The sequence below is a fragment of the Tympanuchus pallidicinctus genome, unplaced genomic scaffold (genome assembly GCF_026119805.1).
Source record: "Tympanuchus pallidicinctus isolate F22 unplaced genomic scaffold, pur_lepc_1.0 scaffold10, whole genome shotgun sequence".
Taxonomy (NCBI): Eukaryota; Metazoa; Chordata; class Aves; order Galliformes; family Phasianidae; genus Tympanuchus; species Tympanuchus pallidicinctus.
In genome coordinates this window covers 10,586,431-10,610,548 of record NW_026294619.1, presented here as the reverse complement: position 1 = coordinate 10,610,548, position 24,118 = coordinate 10,586,431, and the positions used below count along the sequence as shown (strand labels likewise).

At 38.0% G+C, this 24,118-nt stretch overlaps 1 protein-coding gene across 3 annotated transcripts in view; it reads right to left on the bottom strand.

Moving 5' to 3' along the window:
• The window catches only part of EPHA3 (EPH receptor A3), a 220,211-nt gene that overhangs the window by 48,779 nt on the left and 147,314 nt on the right, over nt 1–24,118 (bottom strand). For 2 of the 3 annotated variants that reach the window (XM_052704221.1, XM_052704239.1), the window contains 3 exons: nt 9,572–9,696; nt 2,776–2,938; nt 341–443 (listed from right to left, as the gene is read on the bottom strand). In XM_052704221.1, coding sequence (XP_052560181.1) covers nt 341–443; nt 2,776–2,938; nt 9,572–9,696 — 391 coding nt within the window. The remainder of the gene's footprint in view (nt 1–340; nt 444–2,775; nt 2,939–9,571; nt 9,697–24,118) is intronic. The other variant, XM_052704229.1, reaches the window with a different exon arrangement.

Below are 24,118 nucleotides of genomic sequence, written 5' to 3'. Positions count from 1 at the left end.
GATATTTACATTCTCTCTATCCTATAGAGGCATGTTATGTTCTCAGGGAATTTGAGGAAATTGACTAATGAGAAGATTTGTTGATTTTTGACCCCTACAGTTTAATTTTACAATTGCCTAAGAATGTGTTTATAGCTTTTTTTAACAACTACTGCATGATTGGGGCTGTGAATGTTAGCGGGCTCATTACCAAGCAGCTCAGAGCTCTCTGGAAGCAGACAAAGGAGAAGGTACAAAACAGCCATGCTACTGCCTGATGATGCTCGATTTGCCGCGCTCATCAAGGTCCCACAGGGAAATGGAAGAAGAAGCAAATGTGCAAAACAGAGCACAAACTAACCTCCCAATCAAGACGTACACAACAACCGTGAGGAGAATGATGGCAACTGCAGCTGAAATGGCAATCATAACAACCTGGCTATTTTCACTGGAAATGGAGAATGCTGGAAATTTAACACAAAAATATATAAATAACCACCCCACACAAAACATTAATTAGTACAACACAACTGACCACTCATATAGGGAACAGACAGACTGACTTGTCACAAAATAGCGTTTGGTTTCATGCCAAATATTTAATCTGTTAGGTAATTTTTCATCAGACAAATAAATAAAAGAGAAGTAAATGAAAGACTCTTGCCTTCCTGAAAATTTACAGTTGTTGTTGCTTCTACAGCTGATTGTTACTCTTGCTGATTGTAGTAATAGCTGTTAAATTGATACTTGCATATAAATATATATATGTGATTACAAACATATGTGTTTCATGACATTTAAACAGTTTGTTACAGTCAGTATGAAATTTTTCCTTGAAAAGAAATCCCAGCTAGTCAATAATCCTGAACCTTATTCTCACTTCTGTGTGATGGAAAGTGCTTTAATGAATTAGGCTTCACAATTAAGCCATACAGTATCGCTGTGAAGGTTGTGCAAAGTCTTGGCCCACAGAAACAGATAGAAGGATTACGTAAGTTAGTATTCATTGGAGAAAAAGAAAGGCTTCTTTCCGTCTCACTTTGGACACTTCTTTGCAGTGCCTAAGCCAGGTGCTTGGGTATTGCCATATAACAACAGGACATCTTTGGATCTTAGGTCACCATTCTAAGGACCCTTCCAACTCAAACAAACATCTTCAGCAAACACTTATTGATCTTCATCGAGTACAGCAGAATTGGGTTCCTCACCACAATGCTTCATGTTAGTCATCCAAAGTGAGCTTAAACACAGACCTCCTGCTCCCCACAAACTGGGCAGTTAGTCTACGTGACTGTCTGGAATAAGCCTCCACCTATTTCATGCCTACAAGTGCACTTGTGTTGTTATAACATGACAATAGCAATCAAGTAACGTGATTCAGTGTTTATCTGGATAATCTGTACACTCTTTATGCTATCTTGTCATCTTCCACATTTTCTGGTAATCTACTCTATTTTTTTTTTAACTTCTTTTTAAAAATTACTTTGCAAAGAAAGCTCATCAGTTTCCAAGTTATGAAATCTTTTCTAATCATAACTGATTTTTTTTCTCCTTTCTGTCTCATTTGAGTTTCATTCATTATGCCAAAGATGCATGTACACCATAATGGTAATTTGCAATAGTACTTTTTTCTTTAAACAAATTGCACATCTGATTTCCAAAAAGCTGAAGCTGGAAAGGAGCAAGTGGGGATAAAGTACTTAGCATACCTCAGAAATACATAGATGCTGCATACATAGATAGAGAAAGACCACTGGATTTACTTACGCTACTCTTCTTGGTAAAAGTTTGTTATTTTAGCAGAAAATTTATCATATCATGGGTTCTCAATCATTATGATGAGTACATGAATAAACCTCATGAACCCATATCAGAATTACAGTGTTAAATTGTTTTACAACTCTGAACAGCAGGTAAAAATCTTCTGTGATTTTCCTCACCTTTTAAAAGGCAAGCAGTCTTTAATTACACTACACCAGGCTAGATCAGTAAGTGGTTAACTGAACTAAGATGGACTTTTTGGTGTATTAAGCTACTTTCACCTTCCAGCAAAGAAAAGGTCTGATTTAGTGCGTAGTACCAAGAGGTCAGAACATACTATTCAGGATGATGAGCTCCATTAGTCTTTCTGATGTAAAAACAGAACTTGTAAAGAATACTGACAAGGTCATCAGGTAAGCAAGTAAGTGTTATTATCTGTGCATTAGAGAAAAAGGTAAGTAAATAACTTCCCTCAGGTCACCCAGAAATCTAGTGACAAGAGGGAAGGGAGTCAGACTGCAGATTCCCTTACCAGCTATTTAACTGAGCAACCACTTTTCTGGCCAGTGGGCATTAGTTTCACCTCAAGGCTGTATAAGAAACATCAGCTCTCCTCTGCAGCAATGTGGAGAATTACATTTTGACCCCCAGGAGTAACAGGCTCATATAATATTAGCTCATTTGGGGCACAGTGTTTAAAGTCCACGGGATTCATGCCACAAGCTGTGAATATAGAAATGCACCAGACCCTCTCTTGGTATGAGATGCAGTCTAGCAAGATATTGATTCTGGCACTAGGCAGTGGTAGGGTATGCAACGGAAGAAAATAACACGTGGTATTCCTGCACATTCTTTAAAGCACATTTCAATTTTAATGATAAAACATAAACGTTATGTAGTAGTGCTATCCAGAAAGACCCATAATAAATAGCAATGAATTGCACCAACTAAACTAGAAAGGGAATGAAAACAGCCACTCAAATCAGTCAGAAATTGCCCACGTAGTCAATTTAAGCCATTTGAACAAATACATACAATCTGGACTGGTTTCAAATTCAAACTTGCGGCTGCTTGTCCCATATCCTGCTGCAGTTCGGGCTCGAATTTGGAAGACGTAGGTGGTATCAGGTTTGAGGCCGCTGATAGTAACATTAGTGCTTTTGGCTCTCAGAATAGTATAGCTTGTCTCTTGTTCCTGCTTTTGGGAAAAGAAATTATCAGATTAAAACCACACCCTAAGAAACATCAGCAAGAGGTGTTTGATGTAAAATGACAAATCACCTGGAAAGCAGTGGCATATTGAATATTTATAGCCTGACAAATGCCTGCACAGCCATTCATTTTCAATCAACTAAAAATCTGTTGATTAACAAGAAATCTAAATCATTACAGCTCCTATAGCTTTGCACTGTAAATCAAGTACTAGACATGCTGAGCGTACGACATTTCATTATATGGCTTTGTACCACTTTGTCCATTGCCTGTAGTACAACAAGAAAAATGAAGACTACAATTTTATTTAAAAACCGTAAAACAGATTTGCCTACTGTACTGAATTGGAAGTTGTAACAGGCCAATTTAGAGCTTTTAGGGCCCTGCAGAGCTATTGCAGGACTTGGTTTTTACTGCCTCATGTTTTACAAGATAGCATGTATCCTTATAACAGTCAGAACAGCAGTCTGTTCAGACTCCTTACCCCAGCTCTATGAACAGGCTAATATAACCAGTTTACTATTATGCCATAAAAACTATGAGCCTGATGCGTCAGGCCTCATCTGGGCAAAATCCCACCGAATTTGTTCTTGTACAAGTCTAGGACTTTAATAGCCAGGAAGGACGTGTATGCCTACTCTTTATTGCTTATGCTAAAGAATAAGGAGTGCATCCAGTACAGATGATATCCTAACAAGCATGCTCTGCTTCAGCAGGCATATTTCTGATATACTGACTTTTAATGTAAAATAAGAAATAGGCTACTTTGTAATTTTGGATACCTTGTATATAGTGGAAAAGCTAGTTCTGATAAAAGCACGTCTCAGTCTCACTCTAAGCATAGTTTAAAATGTTAAGCATGCATTTGGGGCCCGAGGTATTGCTTATTTTACTACCATCATCCTGTACCAAAAAAGCATTTTTGGCTTTCTAAAAATGGCAGCTGGAAGTGCCTCAGAGAAAGTCTTGGACTGTAGCCACATGTGGGGAACTGAAAAAATGTCAGTTTCTTTGGCTTGCAACGAAGAACTTCTGTATTCTGGAGGTGGTGGGGATTTCATCTGCTGCCCATTTACTTTGAAATACTCTCGAATCATTGAGTTATGCCTTGTTGAGAGTGGAATCTAAGTTGGGGTAATGCATGTTGATTGCAAAAGAATCTCACCTAATTCCCACTACATTTTATGGGACTGCATTAGCTGGCAAGTTTCTGGGCTTTTAATTTCACCAGTGATGTACCGAGTCCTGAGAGAGGCTGGAAAACACTTCATACAGTCTGACTGCCAAAGGCAGCTCTTCTTCATGTTCAAGTGACTGGAACTGTTATAGCCTGTTTGCTTTACAGTGCTGTCCACAGCAAGAGAGTAAGGTCTATTCTAAGATAGTAGGTTGGTATCAGAAACCATTGCCTTCAATGCTGTCAAAGCCTAATTGACCTATTATTGGAAATCTTTGATATGGACAGAAGCAGAGAAGTTTACATCACAGTTGAGGAAATTGCCAGAATATCTACATATTTAACATGATGTACAATGTACATTTACACTGGAAAATAATAATAATAATAATAATAATAATAATAATAAAAGCTAAGCCTCTGTCTGTAATATTTTCCAAAATCACAATTTAAAATAGGATGAGCTGGACCTATTCTTCAAAGACTGTCTATAAAAATGCTTATCATGGTTTAGTTTCCTTGCAATGTAAGCATAAAAACAAAATAAACATTGGATTTTCTTATGGTTTTCTGACGTATCTCTGAAAAAAGTTTTCTGTTATAAATTCTAGGGAGAAAACTTCTAGGAAGACATTTTAAGGAGCTAACAGGTTTGCCTAAAATACATATTTTCTAACTAACAAAGGCCTAGTACTGCAATTTACAAGTTTTCTTTATCTCATCATTTAGCTGAAAGTAGGCAACCATTTGAATTTCAAAGACATTATAATCTTGTCTGTAAAACACACAATCTTCTGTGTATGCTATGACTGGACATTCATTCTGATCTCACTTCAGGCTCTTTTTCTGAAATGCAAACATTTCCTTCTTGCTCAGATACATAAGTGCAAGAGAGAATATAGTCATGGCCCTGTCTGCTAATAATCCACAATGGAACTTGCAAAATAAATGTTTAAAACAATGGTATGGAGGATGTCACGATATCTTAGTTTATGGCAAACTTTTTACACACATATTTTGAAAGTCATTTTTTATGTTAATAGTAATCAAATCACTGAAACACCACATAAAAGCCCAAGTTTATCTTTCCTGGGGATAAAGTAAAACTTCAGAGATACAACGCTAGAGCTGCCATGAGCAGAAGGGATATACAAAGGGGAAAGTCACTCTTTGCCAAGCAGAATTTTAATCAAATGCTCTGATGATAAATTTGAACTTGGATGCAGAAATAATATTCCTCTTGATCTGCACAGTTTACTCGACACAATCTTTACTGGGAAGTAAATCCCACTACTGTTAGTGTCTCATATGCAAATGAAATTTTACAACTATAAACCACGTTTTACAAAAGACATTTTTTGGATCCATTTAACATTTATAGAGGCTGCGCTAGTGAGAGTGAATGGTATGTCCTTTTTCAGATAAGGACAGTGAATGTTTACACTGCACCAGGAAGAACATTTTCTCCGTTGGTGGCATGCAGGCAGTAGAGGCCAAACCTGGGCTGCACATCTTCATGAGGTGCTCTGGCTTCCAGAACTGCCTCCTCTCACTGTTGGCAAAGCTGTCAGTATGACAGCTCCCACAAAACTCATGGAGTGTACACAGCATGCCCTTTAAACCCTAATAGGAGTTTAAAAGCAACTAAATTCATTTGCATTTAATTTACTTTGCCAACCTCAGAAAAAGCACAAACTGGATATAATGTTTTATTTGTTTGTTTTAACCAGTCTACTGAGCACGTTATTTCAACGACGGGAAAAGCAAATATATTTTAGTAATGTAAGACTGCAATTAAAATTCACTCATCATTTGGAGCATCATTTTGCCCTAATAAAGAGTGTGGGATTTAGTTATCGTAATTGTTACCCACATATTTAAATGAAGCAATTAATAATTTTCATGCGGTATTTTGTCCTTGCATGACAAAATACTCCTTCCAGAGAACTTAATTAGGTGTGCAAGGACAACAGGGAAAAAAAAAATAGCTGTTGGTGCAAGAAAAAACTCCTGACTTTTGCTATATGAGCACTTTGTCAGCTGAGACTCTTAAAATCCAGCACAGCATTATAAATGGACAGACTAAAGCAGGGTGTCATTCTGTACTGCTAACATTCCATAAAATATTCTGTCTTGTGATAAAGTAAATGCCTAGATGTTACATATGACATTCACTTTTATTTATTTCTTTTAAATGCTTGAAATAAATAGTAACTGGTCAAATAGCCTCACAATCAAGCTCTGTAGATTCTAAAAGAAAATATAATTCTATTTTGAAAAGGAAGTCTAAAGACATGTCACTGCCAGTTCACAATGTTATGCATAATGCCTTATAAGTTCATTTCAAAATAGTCTCCCAGAACTGCAAATCCTGATTTCTATAGAAACATCATACGAAGCTCTATTATTTCTTGGTTACATAAGTGAAATCACTCATGATGAAAACTGAAAAGGTTAATTATACTTGATGAAAATTAATATTTTCCACAGACTTGATGCTGATAATGCATTAGAAAAACTACACAATGTCATCATTTAGATATTAGTTCTGTTTCTAATACAAATCTATTGTAACATCCTGAATATCAGTAACATTTAGTTGCCAAAAAATATCACCTATTCTTTAAGATAAATGACAGAATTGGACTGACTTACAATAATCTATTAATAGTGTGTATATTAATTTCTGAGATTAATATACTGTGTATATTAATTTCTGTATATTAATTTATTGTGAGCAAAAGCAAGCAGAAGGGAAAAGAATGGTTCAACATAAATCAACTTCCAGCAATCACGTATGACTTGTCAGTAGAAATACCCATATTGCTGACTCTGGAGGGTTTATTTCTTAGTACCTGTCACTTAACAGCAGTGGGTTTTGATGAGTATGGCCAAGATGATTTTAAAGGGAGTGGTCCAGTTTAAAAAGCAAGCTCTCTTTTCAAAAGAGGAGAGAAAGGGACCGCTTAGCTGTCTCAGACTAAAAAGCAGCATCTCTTCAATGAGTATCAAGAAGGAGTAAAGGAAGTCACCATCCAGCGCTGTCTGGCCTGGCCCCTAGGTAAGTTTAACATCTCTAGAGTAGGAGCTTTCAACCTTTTCCAATTTGCAGACTTGCAAAGGGCAATGGATTGAAGCCTCCTGACAATGGACTTCCTTTTCTTCATTACCTTTCATAAACCCCAAGGAACAGGCTGCTGACTCCCCAAGGGACTACAGACCACACATTAAAAACACCAGTGTCAGGAGGTTGTTTTTTTTTTAAATCCCTTTGCTCTGAATAGTCTGGCTCCTATTGTTAAGCAATTGGCTCTTTGGTTTAAGAAAGCTGTCTGGTGCCTATGAACTCTTGATCACAGACTTCAAAGGGAAGAAACACATGTGCACAATCAGCTCATAAGACTGGTTGTCTCATGAAGCTGTCTTACAACAGCCAGTTGCTCCACAAAGACTGGATATACACAGATTGAATAGTAGCCACATGCCTGGACTGTACTGTACCTTTGTACTGGAGGATGATCATTGTCATGAATTTTAAAAAGCCAATTTCACTGCAGAACGATAATCAAAACATTGGGAAAAAATAACACAAATACACAAGTACAACTCGACAGTCATTTAATTACATTGAATTAAATGCTCACAAGCGGAAAAAATTATCTCCCTTTGGAACAGCTAAAACCAAATCTGATACCAGGGCAAGCAACAAACCTGAGCAGCACAACCCATGCCTCATGGGACTAGAGAGCTGCCCAGAAAAAGACTTGTGCCTGGAAAGGCTGGAGTTAGAGCTGAGATGTGGCTGCCAGGACATGTCCTAAATGAAATGGAGGTTAATCACACAGGCAAATAACCTGCGCACAACAGAGTGCAGTTCTGGGATCTCTCAGACACAGGCTCTATGAAATACATAGCTCTAACAAACTTTGCTAAAAGACAGCATCTGTGGGTTTTTTTTCCATCAAAAAAAGTCTGAATTTAAGAGAGCTTAAGTAATTCTGCACGCTTTTACTGCCAAGGATGTACAATTACAGACAGTCTGATGTATGAGCTCTTATTCTCTTTTACTTATTCTCAAGCACAGCACATAGACTTGATCTTCCTCCCATTGAAATTACTGGAAAAAAACACAAAGCTAACATCTAGAGGCTACTGCAGTTTAAGGTGAGACCGAACCAAGATGTTACAGACGCTTTCTGTTTATTCTTTTATCGGTAACTCTACATTTTTAGAATTTTACTGAATCTACCAACTTCAGTAGCAATATATTCCACCTGAAGTTCTCTTTAATCAATCTAAAAATAGCCAATACTATTCTCCACAATCTTTGCATAAATTTATGGTCTTTTTGACGCTACCAGAAAGGTTAAAAAAAAAAAACAAAAACAACAAAACACTAAGTTATGCAGATTTACTAAATGTTTATGTGATGTAGTAATCAACAGCGTAAGTTCAACAAAATGCCAACACAAGGTAGAACATCTTTAATGACAGATTCTCTTTGATTTATCTAATCAATGTATAAAGAATTCAGTTATTCATGAAAAGTGGGAACTTTTACAGTGCAAAGCAGTCACTAAAAGCCTAGTTAGTCCATCTCTTTCCAAATCACCTTTGTACCAGAGGGAAGCACTAATGCAAGGATGACAAATTACTCTATGAATATTGACAGCATAACTGAACTTTGTCCAGTTCTGGGCTCCTGCATCAGTTCTGTGCTCCTCAATTCAAGGAAGACAGGGTACTTTTAGAGAGAGTCCATCAGAGGGCCACAAAGATGATGAGGGACCTGGAGAATTTCCTGTACAAGGAAAGGCTGACAGACATGGGACTGTTCAGCTTGGAGAAGAGAAGCTTGAGAAGGGATCTTATAAACATTTACAAATATCTGAAGGGCAGAAGTCAAGTGGATGGGGCTGAGCTCTTTTTGGTGGCACCCAATGATAGGACAAGGGGCAATGGGCACAATCTAGAACACGAGAAGTTCCATCTGAACATGAGAAAGAACTTTACAGTGATAGTGACAGAGCCCTGGAACAGGCTGCTCACAGAGGTTGTGGAGTACCCTTCTCTGGAGATATTCCAGATACATCTGGATGCTTTCCTGTGCGACATGCTGTAAGGAACATGCTTTAGCAGGGGAAGTCAGACCTGATGATCTCCAGGGGTCCCTTCCCATTACTCTGTAATTTTGTCCATAATTTAAATTGCTATTACCAATTCTTTCCACCCTCTTGAAAATATCAGTGGATAAAATCCCATTAACAAATCCTAGATTTGAACTTAATATTGAAAAACCCCTCTCCCACCCCCATACCACGCTCTCTGTTGTGGCACACAGTGAATTAGTAAGGGTGTCTGGACCATTAGCGTACGCAAGACAAAATAACTTCATTACCACATTACCAGCATAAAAACCTCCCCTTCAGAGTTTCTTCCCACCTTTTCATAGTATTTGACCTCGTAGTCCAAGATGATTCCATTTGGGTGCTCAGGTTCCTGCCAAGACAGAGACACGCTGTTCCTGGATGTCCGGTCTTTCCTTATCACTGTGATGGGGGATGGTGCTGTAGAAAGGGGATAGATGGGGGGAGCAGGGAGGAGAGAAAAGCAAACTGGTTTTATCTCCTTTCCAATCCTTGGCAAAGAGAACTGTTTCCATTTAAAAGACTCATGAACATAGGTCTGGACTTGTATCAACATTCAGCAGCTGGATTATTGTCCTGGTACGCATGCCTTACAGCACACTGGCCTCAAGGAGAATGAGCTGAGATTTGCTGTTAGAGTAGTGGCAAGGCAGCAGATGGTTTCAATCTGCTACTACAGTGTAAGCAGTGAAATACATCTGATGTACTGAAACAGAGAACAAAACAACAATACTACCTATTTTTTTACAATGCTGAAGTATTATTATTTCAAGACTGCAGAACCCTGATCCTGCTTTCATACTTGACTGTAATTGTAACACAGTCCTGGGATGCACAGTGTACTCCTAGTAACAACCACCAGCTTCCTGCAGACATGACTTGGTAAGTTCTCCAGATACAAATTGCTCCCATATATGCTTTTCCTATATTCCATTGCTATGAAAATGAAATTTGAAGAAAAAAAAAACACCTTAACTGCAGAACTACCTCATTTCTGATCCATATTAATCATGGTTAGGCATGACAACTGATTGCATGCCAAAGACTCACCAACCCCCAAAACTATCAACGTCACGGAAAAAAGTCATAGTTACCTAAGATACTTTAACATGGGTTCATCTCCAGACCACCCAGCTTTCTGGGTTGCTCCAAGCCATAAGTTTCCTAGACTGAGAGTTATGCAAGCTCTATTTTTTTCCCCCACTTGTTTTCAGTTGGTTTCCCACTTCAAACGCCTCTCTTCCATGGTTTTGGCCAAAATTCACCAGATGATAACTTATAGATCACACATTAAAGGTTGTAACTGTCATTAAAAAAAAAAAAAAAACTTTTACAAACAAACAGCCTTTTGTCTTACCACGTAAAACAAATGTGTTTATAAGTTCACATTGTGCTATCCCAATAAAAAGGCTCTGGTTGATCTAAACAATTTAATTTCAGCGGAATCCTATGAAGTTTTATTGTTCATATAAAACTAGTTGCACTTCATAGGCACTACATATAGGCATTACATATTTGCATGCTTTGCCCAGTGTCCTTTGTGTCTGTATTTTCCTTCCCCAAAATAGATCTTTAGAGAGCCAGGGGAAAAAAAAAAAAAAAAAAAAAAAAAAAAAAAAAGAAGAAGAAGAAGGAGCTCTAGCTAATTTTTGGAAAACTCATGCTATGTTTGGTTTTGATAAAATTCCACTGAAATGTGCCTTCTACTCTTGCATTGTAATCTAAATGCTGATAGATTCCTTTAACTGAGCAGAGCATCTAGAGAACTGCATCTATTCTCACAAGCATTTGTATGTACACACTTTCACATCACTTCTGGGCTGAAACTCATTCTCTGGACAGCTCTTTCACATATCACGTGGTTCACAAGACTAAAATATTGCAAAAATCCCTTTTGCTTCCCCAGCAGGAAGAATTTATCTTGAATTTCAATTATTTAAGTCATATTTTATTTATTTTTCTAAAGCGCGAGGGAAAGAGTCTCTTGATTTCATATAATCTCACCAGCTCCATGCTGGCTGAAGAGTTGCAAAGCACTTGCACTGAGAATAGAGGATCAGCTTCTAATGAACATCCTCCAGCAATTCCACTTGGATTGCAACCAGGCACGAATCAGTGCTGAAGCCAAAATGCAAGGGATGAGTTGGTTGGGCTTCTCTGCCATAGCCAGCTCCATGCTAACTCATAGGCCCATGTCTGGTGCTCTCATGCTCTTATAAGTCATCTTTATGTCTTCTTTTTCAGTCAAGCTATTCATCTATTTTTGTGTTTGAACAGAGTGCCAAGCCTCGTATCCCAGCTGGTAACACTTCCCATTAAGGTAACATTAATACAGTTTTTATGAATAATTAATATATGATTAAAAGAAATGGCTTTTCCCCTAATAAATTACAGTAATTTGGGCTGTAATGCACTCTTGGTGCAAGCAGGAATATTCTTATATGCGCCAATACAGATGTGCCTTAAAAAAACTTTCAGAGTATTAATTATTTTGAGCTAATTTATACACATCTTAGCAGATGCTACCAGTAACTTATCTCACAGCAGCTCACTAGAAAAGCGTCTGTTCTACCATAATCAATAACATTATAAAAGATTCATATACCTCTCCTGATCCCAAAGCTGCTTAGAAATTGCACACACGCAGTGTCTGAAAGAGACAGCATCCCAGGGCATGGGAGAATGGAGGGGAGACTGATGATCCCAGAGAACAAAAAGTTTCAGGGACCTTCAATCCCATGCATTGAGAACACCTGGTTTCTGCAGCATAACGATGAACTCTGCCAGATGCTGAACCACTGAGCTATGGAAATTAGATATATAAATCCATACATAAAAAATAGATATATAGCCAAATCTCTTTAAAACAATATCTTAATTATGCACATTACAGAGGGTTACTTAGTTTTAAGTACGCATCAGTGTATAAAGGAAAGGTTTCTTCAACTGTTTTTGTGGTTGACTACCTAATTTTAAAGGACATATCACATCATTTTATCCGGAATGGAAGATACTTGTTTGTAATTTATTATTAATTTCATAACCATATTGTATATTTTCTTTCCTTCATCTTATTACCTTATCTTATTATCTATTATCTTATCTTACACACTACCTGAGCATTTTAATTTTGAAGCACACATGATTTGGAAAATAAAGAATCAACATTTGGGAATGAGTTTCATCATCTTCTAACTGTTCCCAACACCTGTGTGTGCACACTGGACTTCACATGCAGTAGCTGACTATAGTCCCTTTTTACGTGTTGTAGGAAACAGAGATCCACAGAGGATAGCCTTCACAGGAGTCTCTCCCAGCAGCCAGCCTGGCCTTTGCCTTATCAGGCTCTGCTGCAAGCTGAGATGGATGTGACCTAACTCTTCTACAGCACCTGTTGCCCTGCACAGCCCATGTATCTACTGAACAGTTTCTTTCGTCCATGTGTAGTTCTAACCCCTCCATTAATACATCAAATCAACGGAGAAACATGTGCCAGTTATTCTCTGGTTTGACCAAGATGAGAGAGAATGCAAAAATGACCTGCACAGCACTTGGTGCAAGCTTCCTTTGCTGGTCTGAAGAATCTGAACTGTTTAATCTCAATGCAAACATTTTTTTGTTTTTATTTTTTTGCTGTATCTGTTGGATAGGCATGTTTGAAAGTGTTAGAAGTCCTCAACCCTAGTGCAAGAAAACAATCAATGGATTTAATGTGCAGTAAAAGTGAAAGTAGCCTCTATATATGTATTGCCATGCATGGAAATAGTCACAAGCCAACATTAGTGCATTAGCCACCAAGGCCCCAGCTCAAGTCTGTGATGCATCTAGGAGGAATGACCAATTATTTTTTGTACACATCCCTAGAATACACTGTAAAAACAAACAAACAAACAAACAAACAAACAAACAAACAAACAAAACAACCAACCAATCAACACCATATAAACAGTATCCTAAAAATGTATATTTTGAAATATACTCACTTTCATAGTTCTTTCTTTTGTTCCCCTCAAGTACTTGAACATATCCTGCAAAGCAGAAATAGACTACCTCCCATCAAGTCCAGAGAACTTTTTTAATCTCAGAGCAACCATTTCTGGTTCAAAGTAGATGTCAGCCTTAATTTCCATTTTGCAACACAGCTAATCTTCCCTTCTCACCAGAATTCTTCAGTCACTGTGTTTTATCACCAATCTTCAGAAGAGATTGAAATTCCAGCAAAGAGACAAGCTGAAGAAATTTAACATGATAAATCACTGACCAATGAAGATATCACCAAGAGCAATGCTGTCTTTTGGATGAATAGAGAGATGAAGATCTCCTGTTTCCTAAAGACCATTAAATAAGTACAGTAAGATGAAACTGGAGTGAAAATCAGGCTACGGAAGCGAGTAGAACTACTTCATACTTCAAATGTCATTTTTTTATTGCAATTCCAGGATCTTCCTTTCTTAAAATTGAGAAAAAATTAGATTGTGCAAAAATAGAATGCTGGAACAGATCTTCTAAGTGGCTGCCACTATAATTGAGAAAAATGAGCTTGCTGTGACAGGATAGTAAAAATTACAGTGAAGTTTTTTTTTTTTTGTAAATAGAAATTTTTAGACATTACGTTAAAGCATCATCTTCAGTACTAAGTTGAATTGATTATCATTTAGAAAATGTATATTTCAAAGCAAAACTTATGGAGAATACTCTTCTAGACTAAAAAGCTGAGTGAATAGCATTTCAGTGATGGTTGGATAAATTCTGCTGATCATAGGGCTCCATTTATTTACATTTTTATTGATGTTCTAAGTAATGTTTTAGTGCTCCTCACTGAAAGAAGTTGGTTGGTGGGTTTTTTTTGTTTGTTTGTTTTATAACTAACATGAGGCTTGTGTGGCCATGCATGGAGAGGTTATGCCAATTTTTTTTTTCCTCAAGAAAAGGTCTGTAATCTCAGTAGTCATATCCAATGTACATAGAGACATTTATGAATCAAGTGGTTACTATTGCACGGGTACTACAGTCTAACTGGTTTATGACTAGTTTAAGCAGTTAATATGAACACTCAAAACTCCCAGGAGTTACAAGGGGAAATGTATTTTGAGTGCTCAGTGCTGTTAGGTAGCATTTGTGACAACTGGGAATGTGGATGTTGAAAAGGTAACGAATGCAATGATCCGGGGAGCTTAGGCTCACAAGTGTAAAACCCTCCTCACTCACAACTATTAAAGGTGGAAGCAAATAACATGAAGGATCTAGCAGAGAGGACAATAAAACTCTTCTCAAATTGATTTCCCAGAGAAACTGACCCCAACAGATCATTTGTTTTCCTCCAGTTTAATAGCAGCTGTATATAAATCTCCTTATTGACTTTTTCTTATTCCTTGGTTATTGTTTTCATATGTGACTGGCCTACAGATGTATATACTGAAGAAAATTCCCAGTTCTGTGACAGAGAGAACTCACTATTAACTCTGGGAAGTTATGTGTGTGCATTTTCTGAAATATTTAGAGTTGTGCTGTTTCTTGCTTAGGTCTCTAGATCACAAATTAAATATTTGGGAAGGCCTTTGTAAAGTTCTCCAAATTTCATTCTAAAAATGACCATGGTCCACTCACTTTCAGCCTTTTCTTGCAACCAGCTATCAGCATCAGATAGTAAAACATTCCCAGGAATACTGAGAGATGGTGATCATGAACAAAGCCGAGCCAGCAGAACTGACTGTATTTAAAAAAATGAAACTTCTAATGTACTATTTTTTGTTTCTCTTTCTTTAGAAAACTAGTGATTTTTATTATCTAATCATAATGTTGTCATCTGACATAACATATAAATTTTCTTTAATGCCCTTAGGAGGTAACGTGGAACCAGAAGAATAAATAAAGATCATAATCTGAGAATTAAATCTTGTGCAGTCTCTGACAGCAGGATCTACTGGGACCCAAACCCAAATCTGTAAGCCTTAGAGCACCTTAGAGCCCAAACCCCAGAACAATTGCACAAGGGCAAGCATAAAGACCAATGTCTGAAGAAATAAACTGCTCTCTTCACTAGAAGTTTCTCTCAAAACCTGGAGTCGCATCCATGAGCACTAGCCCTGCCACAAGCACGGGGAGCCCACAACCAGCTGGGCCCAACCCAGCCAGCCATGCTACTCATATATGTTCCATCCACAAAACAAAACCCTGGCATTTAGTTTTACATATTGTCTTTCTAGCTTCACCTTCATCCAACCATTCTGCTGCCAGACAGCACTCAATATGTGACAAAGTCCTAAGTAATAACTTGCAAATCAATACAATGACATTATATTTCCGTGATACGATCACATCTATTTGTATGGAGTTCTACACTTGCCCTTGGATCCTTTACACCTCCAGTTTCTAGTCAGTGGATTAACATTTAGGTGGTTTATTAAAGAAGACTGCTCACAGAAAGCAGGAGTTGCATTGCTTTAAAACTTCTAGGGTTGCACTACCATTTATTTTCTTCACAGAGCCCAGTTGCTCATACTGCCCCTGCTACACTGTTGTGCCACGCTGAGCAATGGTGGGGCTGGTCCCACCAGTACATACCAGAAAGGCAAGGCTGGAGCTGAGTCACCAGGTTGATCCCAGGGCAGGAGGGAGAAAGAGGAAAAAGCCACGTTTTAACATTTTGTAAACCTGCATTCTCCTCTTCCAGATGCAGTTATCCACCTCTCTTGACTGGATGTGCAGACACAGTCCTTTGGCCTTTAATCTCCAGGACACACAGTTAAACCAGCGCAGTACATTTATATGTGCTCTTGCACCTTTTGCTTGAGCTGCAGCAGACTCAATATAGTTTTATGACTTGCGCTGTAAAATGTCACCTGATTCTGTAACACTGTTAGGCAACCATCAGCCAGAACACAGTGCACCTTCCCTGTCAGCAGAGATTGGGAAGCCTATCCAACCCAAACAGCAAGAGGCCCATGGCAGTGTGCAGGCCATTTCTCTAGATCTTTGTAGCATTCAGTAGTTACGAATCAGGTGAAAAGGTCCATCCTGTCTATGAGGTGGCTCCAAGGTATGGGCATTCACAAAAGTCAAAACAAGAAAGGGAAATAAAAGAACAAAACTTCTAGGTTAAATAAAGGCAGGTTAACTTCGGATGAAACAAAATCAAATATGAGAGCCATGGATGCTTCTCTCATAAAAAGAAAAAAAAAAAAAACAACAACGTTTTAGAGATGAACATGTCTGTGATTCTTTCAATGAATGATTTCCTGCATTATGTCCAAAGTATCTGAATGCACCTAAAAGCTGAAGGATTCCAGCCAGTGGTGATAGACTGATAGACTCCAGAGTGGCTGCGGGCTTTGCACAGGTGCCTTAAAACAAATAAGGGCAAACAAGCAGCTCGAGCAGGAATTGCACTAAAAGGCAGCTGCTGGATTTCACTCTCAAGTACAGAGAAAGGCAACCTCCTGGGCAACAGCTGTCACTGGACAAGTGATTGTCAGAAATCATTTCTCACTCTTACAAATAAATTCTAAATTAAAAGCAAACTTCATTAAGTGGTGCACATTCATGTTCTCATCTCTCCCTCCTTTTATCAAGAGAGATAGCAAATGCCTTCCACAGGGAGAACAGAATGTTAGACTTACTCATATGTTTAACATGTGTGTAATAAATCATGGAAACACCATGTCCATTTGGGAAGTATCAAGCTGCACAAGGCACTCACATCAGAAACTGAAAATTATGGTGCCATGGTGTTCACTGCTGTTATTGCACAGAGGAGGCAAATGCTGTATATGCTTTCCTAAGAATTCAGCCCAATGGTACTCATAATACAAATGTTATTCTTTCTTCGTTTGAGATGGCGATGGTAGGAGCTCCGCAATAGTTCATATTTTTCACAGAATGTGTTTAAGACTGTATCAGTTTAAAATAAACAATTTTGCTTTGCCTTTCCCACCCCATTGTTACATTACTTTGTAGGATGTTAGAACCTCAGGCTTCCTGGAGTGAAGTTTTCTGAAAGAACAGTTTATTCTCCATGACTGTGAAATCAACTGTCAGATGCTGAGTAGACTTCTCTTTTCTCAGGCAGTTATTGAGTCCACCAGAAAAATGCCATTTACAGTTTAAGAAGTGTATTTAAGAACTGGTTCTAGAAAAACCAGTATCCAAAAACAGAGAAAACAACACCTGCATTCAGATAAGTAATATCCGATATAAAATCTTTATGCTCCTTTAAATAGCCACCGCAAACTCCTGAATTGGTCTACCAGTAAATTCTATTAGAGCCTTTTCAAACTGATCAGAAATCACTGTGAGTGGATACAGTATTTCTAAAACCTCTTGCCCCTGTCATTCTTTAGTATTTCCAGAGTTAGCTTTGAACCAAATGATTTTGCAAAGGTTAACCAGAAGACTAGAACCATTGATGGAACACAGCTAAAAGGTGTTCACATCTCCTTTCATTTTCTTTTGAATTTGGGGGGTTCCTTTATATATGGTAGCATAGTTTATTAGAAGTATGTGTATTCTACTACAATTTGGTTTTACATTAAAATGCTTGTAAAAATAAATATTGCACTAATAATTAACATTAAAAGAAATGTTCCCAAACCAAAAGAAAAAGGCACCTTTCTATTTTTTCCTTTCAGCTATCACTGACTGAAAATTGTCTAAATAAAGGAGCTTAAGGAAGTAAGGGAAGTTAACATCTTTGCTTCAGTCAAGAGAGGTAGAGATTATTTCCCTCAGTGATCACTCAGAATGCTAGTGTAGAAAAAGGAAAGTCAGAAGTCTAAGGAGTATTATTTAACTGAGTGCTAAGCATCCTGCTTATTTACATTTCGTTATTTTTATTATTTTACCAAACTAAGGTATTAAATGAGAATCCATATGTAGAATCAAGTCAAAGACTAAAAGAAGTGGTAAAAAAAAATCATTATCCACTATTTTGCCAATAGTGAAAAGGGGTAGCTAAAAGCACTAGAAGGGGAAAAAAAACGGGAAAAGCCAAAACCTTGCCTTTGAACTTTCCGTAAGGTCATGAGCATTCACATGAAGTCTGCATTTGCACTGAACAGACTGATGTATGTCACGGACTTTGAATCCTCAGCATAGCTTTCTCCACATCCAGGGGAAAAAGGATCAAAGGCTGTTCAGGCAGACTGTCTCTAGCTAATATAAGGCCATGCATGGAGTGACATTGTTAAAACACTTCCCTTTTATATCCCTAAAGGAGGAGTTTTATTGAGTTAAAATGATCCTTGAATAGCCTCTGGGCTGAGCTGTAAAACACATTTGAAAAGCATAAAGTCTTTATTTATGTCAGGAATGTTTGAAACTCAAGAGATAAATGTCATTCAAAAAACAAGCATGTCCTAGGTATTTGGGATGTAATGGGGCACAGCTGTAATAACAGTCAATGAACCAGAGACTCCCTACATCATGTCATTAGCTCACTTTTAATAAGTCTATCTTCATGTCCTTTTCATAAGGACCATAGGGAAAGAGAGAAATATATCATGCACCAAACATCTGTGGCTTTCTCAAACTGTCTCTCTTCGAAGATCTACTTAAGGGACCTGTCTTGGGAGACAGATTGTAAAGTGCACACAATCCTTTCTAAAAATGGATTTTATTTAGCCAGGGAGCATCACATGTCATTAGCAAGTTGCTGAAGACAGCATAGTCTAGCTTGGCAGAATAAAGGCTGAAGGCAGAGAGAGTGCCAGTTGCCACAAGAAATCAGAGAGACATATTCAAGCTTGGTGCCCAACTTGGTGCTGAATTTACTTCCTTGAAGCAACAGATTTCAGGCAAGAAAAGCTCTAGTTCTGAGGTCTGAACAGCTTCCTCTGTGAGCCAAATGAGTCTTTGCCTACAACAGAACTGAGAACTGCTGATTTCTTCTTCATTTAGAATGTTTATCCCTCAAGGTGACTCTGAATGGAGAGATTAGAATTTTCAATCCACAAATGACAAGCGTAGATCAAGACATACCACCAATCTACCCTTTAAATCACTTATCCCAATTATGTTAATTTCTGTACCTATTGGTCAGCTTTGTGCTCAAAGCCTTTTTGAATATTTTTTGATCCTAGCCCCTTGCAAGAGCTCTTTACTGCCTCACTTGTTACCTTCTCCTTTACATAGCTTATTCCTTCTGTGTTTCAAAATTGCTGCATTTGTTAGCTGCTTTTTTCAGAGAAGAGATAGGAAGAGGAATAAAAAATAAATTTGATTAAGTGTATGCAACAGAAAGGACAGTATGTTTACATCCATCTCATATAGTTCTATCACACTGCAATTCATTAACTCAGAATAAATGAGAGACAAAAATGGATTACACCTTTTTCCCAGAAGCAATACTGCCACACGTAGAGGCACAGAAACAACTATTGCAACCGTCTTTTTTCCTGAACCTTTCCATGCATGTTTAGACAACTAAGCAAGAACAGGCTAAATGAATTGTTCTGCTTTGTAGATTTCACAACAAAGATGCTAAAAATAAAAGGAAGATGCCATTTGGAAGAAAAAGGAAGACTACTGCTCTTCTAGAGAACCCTGAGATGATATATATAGTGTATCTTTTTATTGTTATTCTGCATGCCACAGGCCTGCATAGGTGCCGCAACAGCTGCATAGTGGAAACCTCATTTTACAAAGCCTTAGGTTCTTAAGAACTAATCAAACATAAAACTACCTCTAGAGCTGTTACACTGATACCTTTAGGGATTAAAATAAAACAACCTTATTTTATTATCGAGCAGGCACATATTAAAGACTTGAAGTATTAAAAATGAAAGTTTCCACACCACTATATATGGAAAACACAAAAATCATAATTATAGACATTGAGCTTTCTTGTTAATAATTATTTTCCTGGAATCCTAGACTTTCTGAATTCTATTGGAAGTAACAAAATAGGCAAGAGCTCAGGAAGATGCACGCAAAGAGTAGGGATTTTAAGACAGAATATTTAGCCAGAGAGGGAGTAACTGCTAGATCAAGGCGACTGCTAGTGGAATAAAAATGTCATGGGCAAAATGTCTTGTTCCCATCTATCTTCTTCTGGGTTTTTATTCCACTTTCTTGCTCTGCTCCTGCAGCCCCTATGACCTAACCTGGACAACTGAATTTACAACCCCACATGGTGACTCAAAACATTTCAACTAACATTACAGCTATACATAAGATCTTTTGGGACAACAGCTTAGTTATCTAGAGCGTACTCGGTCCTTGCAACTAGAAAGCGTAAAGATAGAGTCAAATATAAAATGTCTCCTCAATAAAACTGTACTAATGTAATGTAAGCTTGTTTATAAACTAATTTTTTTAGAACACTTCAGATCCCACATGGGAGAACTCTACTTGTAGAGTGTCCCAATTAATTTAACATTGTAACTCAGGAAAAAAGCTCCTCCTCATGCTATGTGTGACTATGCAGAGGTTTGCAGCAGTTTAACTGAAATGCACACAAGGAATTTCACCCATTATCAGGCATCCTAATATTCATGTGAAGAAAGCTAGTTAGTGGAAAGTAGGTCTCAATTTACTCATAGCTGACTCAAAAGGGAAGTACCATAGGTTTGTACCATTGTTGAACAGAATACAATGATGTACAATACATTGAAGAATAAGACTGGATCCTGCAGGCTCTCTGATGAAAATACTTAGAAAGGAGGCATTAACTCACAGGCAATTTATCTAAATCAAATTTCTCCCTCTAAAGCAATGCATTCTCATAGAGGTGTTCTATAAAATAATTCAATCCTACTGCAGTTTTTCATGCTTATGTACACGTAGATATTTTGTGCTACGACAAATGATAAGAGTTCTGAGGTTATCATTGCTAAATACCAAAACAAATGATTCAACAAGACTCTCCTGAATTTATTTCAAGCAAGGATATCAGAGTTAATAAACCTTTTGCACGCACAGGCTTACTTTCTCTCTAACCTGATTATATGTATGTGAAGTTTACTCTTCTTAAGGTCTAGTTCTATGAATGCAAAGATGAAGGTTAAGAGAACACAGAAATTAGAGAACAGTCCTTTCTAGATGCTGCTATCTCTTTGGCAACCTGTTCCAGTACCCATATCTTCGTTGTATTGGGGGGGGGACAAGCTGGTCACACCATATGTGGCTTTACCAGGCTGAGTAGAGGGCAAGAATCAAGCCCCAAAACTGCTGACAATGCCCTTCCTACTGTCTATGAGTATCTTCAGGGCCTTTTCTGGAAAGCTACTTTCCAGCCCACTGGTCTCCAGCATATACTGGTGCATAGGGTTATTCCTCCTCAGATGAAGGAGGCAATCAGCTACAGGAATGGGCACGGTACTGTGTGCACTGGAATAGCAGTGGGATAGTAAAGTCTACTGAAGACATGTCTGACATCTTAAGTATTAGGATTAGCATCTGCTATCAGGGCAGATATCTACATGTTTTGAAAGTCTTCCTTGTCTCCTCTAGACTGCAAAGGTCACTGCAGAGAGTATGTCTATTTAAAATTCAGTTAAGTCAATTAAATCTTTGGTTACATTTTGCTCAGTTTTCCTGAGTCATACCTACAAACTATATGACATTGTATGGTGCCATAAAAACAGTCTTACAGAAGAAAAAATGTTACTTTCTCAGGCAGTATCAACAAAATATATTCAAGATAGACATATTGCTGACACAACAGACGTACATTGCTTTGGATAACCTACTAATTACCCACTAGCACGACTATGCTGTCCCTACCAAATCTTAGTCTTTTTCTGGAGTGAGTTCTACACCCTACATACCCAGCTGTGGGAAGGGATTGTCGCACTATGCTCTGTGCGGGTGCAGCCTCATCTCAAGCACTGTGTGCACGTTTGGGCACCACAACGTAAGAAGGATATCAAACTATTAGAGAGCATCTAAAAGGAGGCTGCAAAGATGGTGAAGAGTCTGGAAGGCAAGATCTCTGAGGAGCAGCTGAGGTCTCTTGGTCTGTACAGCCAGAAGAAGAGAAGAAGAGACTGAGGGAAGAACTCATAGCAGCCTACAGCTCCTTTGGTGAGACTTCCGTGCTTGCAGCAGCCCAAAGTAAATATAGAAATGTTCTGACCTGGGCTGAATCACTTTTTCTTTTGTGTTCTTTTTAAAGCTGCAAGAAAGCCACCATTGGTAATTACATATTATCAATATGTAATATGGTTTTACATATTAAAAAAGCTACAACAAAAAATCATTTAAAAAAGCACAAACTGTGGTCAGAAAACCCAGTCAAGCTAGAACATCTATGCACAGACATCTGATCACTTCATTCGCAAGCCAGGCAGTGTGCCACAGGTGTCAGTCACTCTGCTTGACACATTCACTATCAACTCACTGCTTCGAGGGACACTGAACTCCAGACAATCTCCCATAGTCATCACTGACCCTATCCAAATGAGGCTGATTGGTGTTATTAGGAGATGGCATCTGTGTTGGTGCAACACAACTAGCATAATGTGAAAGCCTCAGAATGCTTCAAAATAATTTGGAGGATGCCGTATCAAGCGGCAAGTGAAGGCATATATTACACTGCAATCAAGTAGGATGATCTACAAGCTAAATTAAACAGAAATATGTGCCCTTTCTCTTATTTCCATACCATGGACAGAAAGATGCATCAGAAAAATACCAGTGTTACATCAGTCTAGTCAGATTTTGCAAAAGGCCTTTGTTGCTGTTTTTTCCAGATATGCTTTCTTACTCATCTTCACTGGAAGGTTGGGAAAACAGTGCAATAAAAGCAGAGTAAAACTTATGACAGACAGTTGGAATTAAAAAGCACAATCTATTTCCCAAAATGATTCTGAACTTCTGTTAATGCATGGGGCTGGATCTTGGCTTCACACCAGTTTAGTAGTTTAAAATGTAATATCTTCCTTGAATTTTCAATAAACGCAGTCTGGATGTTTCAAACTTTACAACTGACAACAAAGCACATTTTTCCTTTACTTCTATATTAGCTTTCAAAACTCTCCACTAAAATGTTATTACGGTTTTCAGTTAGAGATTCTAGAGCTCAGAGTCATTGTGCAGGCATCCCTGTTTTTTTCAGCAGCATCTAAAGTGGCTCTTTGTGTGTGTGTGTATATACAAGTCTATGCTAATTACAAATATGTCTGCATGTGTGTATATGATGTGTTTACATTTAAGAATGGAGCTGCTGTGCAAACTGACTGACTGACTAAAGTATCAGCTGAATTTATTTTAACGCACTCTGGCAAATCTCCCAGCTGCCATATAAAAGAAGGTTTGTACAATGCATGTTCTGATATATTTGACTGGAGACGGATGCATAGGCAGAAATGCTCATGCGTGTGATGTGAAACATGGAGAGGAAGGTTTGTTCTCTTTTCAGCAGGACTTTGGGACTCAGAGTCCCAGCAAACACAATACAACTGATGCTTTTTTCTTTTTTTTTGCTACCAAGATAACCGCCACAAACATCTCATTTTTATCATTAGAAAATCAAAAAGATTGTGCAGTCCTGCCTCAAACTCTTGGAAATTCATGCACTCATACAACAGTGTTTTTGCTTTTTTTAAATTTTTTTTTTTTTTTTTTTTTTTTTTTTGTGAGAGTGAAAAACACTTTGCAAAATATTTTTCTCCAGGCTGGGATGGACCCTGACAGTGGATAAGAGAAACACATGGATATTAAATGTCCAGGATGAGAACTACTACTTCACCACGTCTATTGGAAGGACAGAGAGCTCTCAAATTATTGCTGGCAGAAGAGAAAGTGTCTGGATTCAGGAGACCCCAGAGCAAAGATCCAGGTGTTATGGACCTTCTGTATTTAATCTTTTCTTCTGAATTCCTATTCTACTAACACTGTTTCTTAT